We start from the raw sequence: 5,984 nt of genomic DNA, 5'->3' as shown, positions 1-5,984 counted from the left end.
AGTCAGTAACAGTCGAGATTTAAATTTTTCCATGGTAACCCATACCTGGTCCGATACATATGCATTAGCTAATTTTGGTCCATCTCTCAATTTTCATACATCTTTTTCATGGCCCATTTGTGATGCTAGTTGGTGATAACTTGTGATGCAATTTGAATTATATTGTTGATAATTGATTTTGTTTCTCTTTGTTAAATTACATATCTATTGAGTTACTATTAATGTGAAACTCAATGAGTACACCCCGAGTATGCCTATGCCCGTCGAGCACGAGTACGGTACGGCCACAAAGTTTTACTCGCTAACCGTAGTAGGTGGGGTTCGGGTTAGCTATATCGGGTATTGGGCTAGGTATGGTTTTGCTCTGCCCATGCTCGACCTGGCCTATTGCCATCCTTAGTTGGGTGCAATCCTTAGCGACTAGATCTAGTATTATTGTTATGAAACATGATAGAAAATTGACAAGAGAACAAGATGAGAAAAAAAAGATGGGGACAAATCTTATTAAATTCTACAGAATGCTAATAAATTATACGATAAATTAGAGAAAAGCATACAATGTGAAATGAACAATCCCTTTTAAAATTAAAACATATACAGCTATAAAAAAAACTTTACATCTTGGTAGCATCCGTCTCTACAACTTTTGTCTATCATTTGTAAATTGGCCTAACATATCTGTCACACAAGTGTGCGACTGATTGTCCTATCTTTTTCTTCTGTGCGGATTCATTACACATTGAACCGAGCAAGCATCTATAGCTCTCACCTTTTCATTTATGTTTATACTTATCAGTCAAATTTTGAATTTTCAACCTTAAATTTGAAGCTGATTTTAGGGTTTTTTTTCAGCCTTTGCTTGTAGATCGCTAAGAACACGTATATAAAAGTTTCATTCACAAATTACTTTCCGTTTGTAAATATACTATTTGGCTTATTGCACGAATAAGTGAAAAAATGGGGCCGTAGGTTTAGAATGGAATTTAGAAACGTCTTGATTGGGCTATTTTTTGGAGCGGTAGACCGTTTATGTCACCTTTTCATTTCTCCCTTTTGTTGGCGTAGTGGATTCACACTGCGATCGGTGACATTCTCATCAGATACCCCTACTACCTATACTTACTTACTACACCCCTGGGGGGTAGTATAGAAAAAGCCCGAACCGCCAACAAACGAAGCCCAGCGTAATTGGCCCCCCCTCCGCGGCCTCCGCTCACCTCTCCTCCTCCTCGCGATTTCCACCCGCACCGCCGCCTGCGCCGATCTCTCCATTCCCGCGACCACCGCCGCCCGCCGCCCGCCGCATCTGGCCACCACGTACGCGCCACGCGATCCTCTCCTTCTTCTTCTTCTTCTTCATCCCTCTCTGGCGCCGCTTCTTTTTCTTCTTGAGTTCATGTTTCTTTGTTTGGCTGAGCGTGTTAGCTTGGGCTTGTAGATCTGGGAGGAAGCTTTTTTTTTTTTTACTCTACTGAAATTTGTTCACTTTCAGCTATGCCCCCCGTCAGGTCCGCCCCCGGGAGGCGGGCGCCGGAATTCCGGCGCTCGTCGCGGCGGCGGCTGCCGGAGTGGATCTGGTGGCTCGTCGGGATCTTCCTCGTCCTCGGCCTCATGCTCTTCGTCCTGCACCACAACCAGAGGGAGCATTTCCGCCCGCCCGTAGTCGTGAGTCCTCGTCAAACTCTTGCTTTTCTTTTTAATTTCTGCTTGATTGATTCGGCGCTTGCTGAATTCCGCGAGATCTTCTGAAAGATCACAGCTTTTTTTTTTATGCTACTTCTTTCTAAGAGACTCTGAAAAGTCCATGCTTTTTGGTGTATAGATTGGTTCTGTGTTTCACCTACCTCTTTAAATGGATCTCAATTATTAGCATAATGGTCTGAGATCTTTATCTGTATGCTAAGTATTACTGTCGTGTTTTCTTTGTAATTATGCGAACTGAATGCTAGCCAACTTAGCAGACACCTGTGGTTGAGTGGATTGGCTGAGCTCAAATTACAGCTATTTCAGTATTTCTAGATCTCTCTTTCCATAATTCAGTATAAGATCCTTCACTCAAAGTCAGCATCTCTTTTCTCTAGTCTCTAGTAAATTAGTCATATTTATGAAAATTTTAGCTGTTCCCATGTGAAAAGCGTTTGTTTTGTGATGTCTAATCATAACTGGTTGTTAGAAATAGCAAATGGGCTGTATGGTTCAAGAGTTGGTGTGACATTATAGATAGGCTGTCTATGGACTTCTTTGGAGATCTGCTCAAGTACTTAGGTAGAGTGTCATCCTCAGAAGGTGGTTTCCCATCTTCCATGTTGATAACATATACTACTAATGTACTAGGAAGACGATTACTTTCTTCTTCGATCTGATATCAATGGTGTGCCTTTAGTCAATATTCTATATGTAGTGTCAAAGGTTCACAACTTTAACTTGTGCAATTGAAATATTCAGGGGTTAACTGTTAGTCATATATTTTCCTCTGAATTAATACCATAGGGCACAGTTATTCTTTTTAATCATCTAGGGATATTCCTGTCTATCTTCTAGAGTGCAAGTCATATTAGCTTTTGTTATGATTCTGAACCATATGTTACATGGACTGCAGTAAAGCTTTCAGTTTCCCTGTGGGCACCTGATTAGTGTCAGTTGATTGAAATCCTTCATTGAATGGTAATGTCTATGTAAACTGGAATTTGTATTTCACCAAAGAGATAGCTAAGGAAAACTGATGATTTTCAACATATGAACATGATAGTGAAGCCGACGCAACTTTGGCAAGTTTGCTGGTCATGATACATTAATAATCATTAGAAAAAAGTATTCTTCCTCTACAGTGGTGTGCTAATCAAATTAATAGAATATTTTATAGAATATGGTATTTTAACCTAATGCACTTCTTCCAGGATCTATAAACTTAGAGGCTTGAATTACTCTAGTTTGGCTAACCTCTCAAGGTTCAAGCTGTTCGAAATTTCAATCATTTGATTGTTTTCCAATTTATTCTCAAGCTGTAAAATTTAAAGGCACAACATTGTTGGCCTATGTAGAAAAAAGCAGTTTGTTTTGAAGCCAAGATTTTCTAAAATCTGTTGTGTCATCTATATTTTGCTAATATGTATGTTTTCCATCCTAGTTGACTTTCTTGGCAAAACTTGGCCAAATGATGGGGACAACTACCTAAATTTTTTAGACATAGCCAAAACTGGACACAACCAAAAAGCCTAGGTTATTTCTTTGTTGAATCACCCAAGCATATAATGATAGCAAATGTTAATAGTCCCTCTTAATTCTTTCGACAGAAGTATGATCTCATTCTTGTGCATGTTTTTGCCTCCAATTTATATTGGAGGCACTAACTGTTCATAAAGACACTGAACAACACATGTTTATAATCTTAAAAAAATGCATTTTCATAGCCCCTCTTAATATGCACAGTTAATGCCATAGAGATCAACGGCAACCTGTTGCAATAACAATTAAAAACTTTACTTTGGACTTGAATAGTTGGAAAATGATTACACCCCGCCCTTGAATCTTGATAAAAGCTTACCAGTTTTGCATGCTTCATACTGGAGGATTAATTTGAGTCATGAGTGATATAGCTAATGGACCATATGAACTATAAAGCAAAAAAAAAAAGTTCATTCTGTTACTTCAAGTACCTTGAGATTTTCTCTATCAAGGAGAGATATTTCTTACAATTGATTCTGTCCACTGCAGAAAAATGTGTTGCTTTTATTCAAATCACTTCAAGTGTATGCTTTTTCACTAAATTTTTTTTACTTGTTCCAGGATAAGGGTTCAGAATTTGAGGAAACCCATCATGAGAAAGTAAATTTCACAGAAGAGCTTTTAAGCAGTACATCATTTGCACGCCAATTGACAGATCAAATGACTCTAGCAAAGGCTTATGTTGTCCTTGCAAAAGAGCATGGCAACCTTCAGCTTGCATGGGAGCTTAGTTCACAGATAAGGAATTGTCAAAGATTGCTATCTGAAGAAGCTGTTAGTGGGAAGGCCATCACTAAAGAAGAAGCCCATCCAATAATAACTCGGCTTGCACGGTTAATATACAAAGCACAGGACTCTCATTATGATATCAGCACAACAATTGTAACACTGAAGAGCCTTGTCAATGCACTTGAGGAGCGTGCAAAGGCAGCAGTTGTTCAGACTGCTGAGTTTGGTCAGTTAGCTGCAGAGTCCGTCCCCAAGAATTTGCACTGTTTAACTGTTAAACTGACGGTAGAGTGGCTTCAGAACCCAAAACATAGGGGTCGCTCAGAAGAACATCGGAACTCCACACGATTGGTAGACAATAATCTGTACCATTTTGCCATATTCTCTGATAATGTTCTTGCCACATCAGTTGTTGTCAATTCTACAGTCTCAAATGCAAACCACCCTCAACAGCTTGTATTTCATGTGGTCACAGACAGGGTCCACTTTGGGGCTATGTCAACTTGGTTCCTCATAAATGACTTCAAAGGGTGCACTGTTGAAGTCCGCTGCATAGATGAGTTCACATGGTTGAATGCTGCTGCTTCTCCTCTGGTTAGGCAGCTATCTGAGATGGAAACTCAGGGTTTCTACTATGGTGATTCTAAAAATCTTGAAAGAGAAATAAAGTTCCATAATCCCAAGTTTGTTTCTCTGTTGAACCATTTGCGGTTCTACATTCCTCAAATACTACCTAATTTGGAGAAGGTGGTTTTTCTCGATGATGATGTTGTGGTACAGAAGGACTTGACACAGCTATTTTCGATAGAGTTGCACGGTAATGTTATTGGAGCAGTGGAGACTTGTTTAGAGTCATTTCATCGGTATCACAAGTATCTTAATTTCTCCCACCCAATTATCAGCTCCAAAATTGATCCGCATACTTGTGGGTGGGCTTTTGGGATGAACATCTTTGACTTAATAGCCTGGAGGAAGGCAAATGCCACAGCACTTTATCATTATTGGCAAGAGCAAAATGCTGATCTATTGCTCTGGAGGACAGGGACACTTCCTGCAGGCCTTTTGACGTTCTATGGCCTGATGGAACCCCTAGATCGCAGATGGCATGTCTTGGGGCTAGGATATGATGTTGACATAGATGATCGTTTGATTGAGAGTGCCGCTGTCGTGCACTACAATGGGAATATGAAACCATGGCTGAAGTTAGCCATTCGTCGGTACAAGTATATATGGGAGCGGTATGTCAATTTCACACACCCATATGTTAGAGAGTGTTTGTTGCATTAGAAAGTCTGCAATCACTGTTCACCATGAATGTGTCATGCCATTGAAGCTAGGCGCTTCGGTTTCTTACATGGAGTTGCTTTTTGGCACCTTGTTTAAGAAATCCTTCGGAGAGGTAGATTATATACTCAAGAGACAGCATCAAAGAAGCCAACTGTTAAAATTTCTTTTTGGGTGGGGGACTTGGGGGAGATTCATTTTGAGATGAAAATAATTCCTTTGCAGATTTTTACATACAATTTGGACTGGAAATTTTAGCAGTCTAACCAGATCATCTGGATAGATATTGTAAAAGAGATATAGGTGTTGGATCGATGGGGTCAATTTTTGAGATGTAGGAAATGCCAATTGCCGATTCAGCTGTTCAGAGTTGCTGGTGTTACATTCTTTCCAGAACATTGTGTTTTATACTGGTGAAGAAGCTTCTCCTTTTCTCTTTGTATAAACAGCTCTGTATTCTTCATACAGTATGAACTCAGCTCATTTGATAAAAGGAAATCAAAATCATTTTGATGTGCTGAAACTGAGTTGCTTAGAAATTATAGCCCGTGTAACTGAATAAACTATATCATCTTTCTCTTTGCTTGCTTAGTTCTAAAATCTCTAGAAGTAAACGTTTAAGTTTCTCCTTTGCTCGGAAAATTCTTAAATATCTGTCATGGGCACCGTTTGGGCGTGAGGCTGCTAGTGACTTTTGTGCATGTAATTGTAATATGGGCAATGACCAATGAACCGAGTAGAAACTG

At 39.6% G+C, this 5,984-nt stretch overlaps 1 protein-coding gene across 1 annotated transcript; it reads left to right on the top strand.

The window, feature by feature from the left end:
• Positions 1-1,159: 1,159 nt before the first annotated feature.
• LOC4333107 (hexosyltransferase GAUT11) lies at positions 1,160-5,761 on the top strand. Its single transcript, XM_015777310.2, has 3 exons — positions 1,160-1,317; positions 1,493-1,665; positions 3,787-5,761. The coding sequence occupies exons 2-3, from the start codon at positions 1,495-1,497 to the stop codon at positions 5,239-5,241; spliced, it is 1,626 nt and encodes a 541-aa protein (XP_015632796.1). The 5' UTR covers positions 1,160-1,317; positions 1,493-1,494; the 3' UTR covers positions 5,242-5,761.
• The last annotated feature ends 223 nt before the right edge of the window (positions 5,762-5,984 follow it).

The sequence above is a fragment of the Oryza sativa genome, chromosome 3, assembly GCF_034140825.1.
Source record: "Oryza sativa Japonica Group chromosome 3, ASM3414082v1".
NCBI lineage: Eukaryota > Viridiplantae > Streptophyta > Magnoliopsida > Poales > Poaceae > Oryza > Oryza sativa.
Note: the sequence above shows the minus strand (reverse complement) of the source record. Positions and strands in the feature narration are given on the sequence as shown.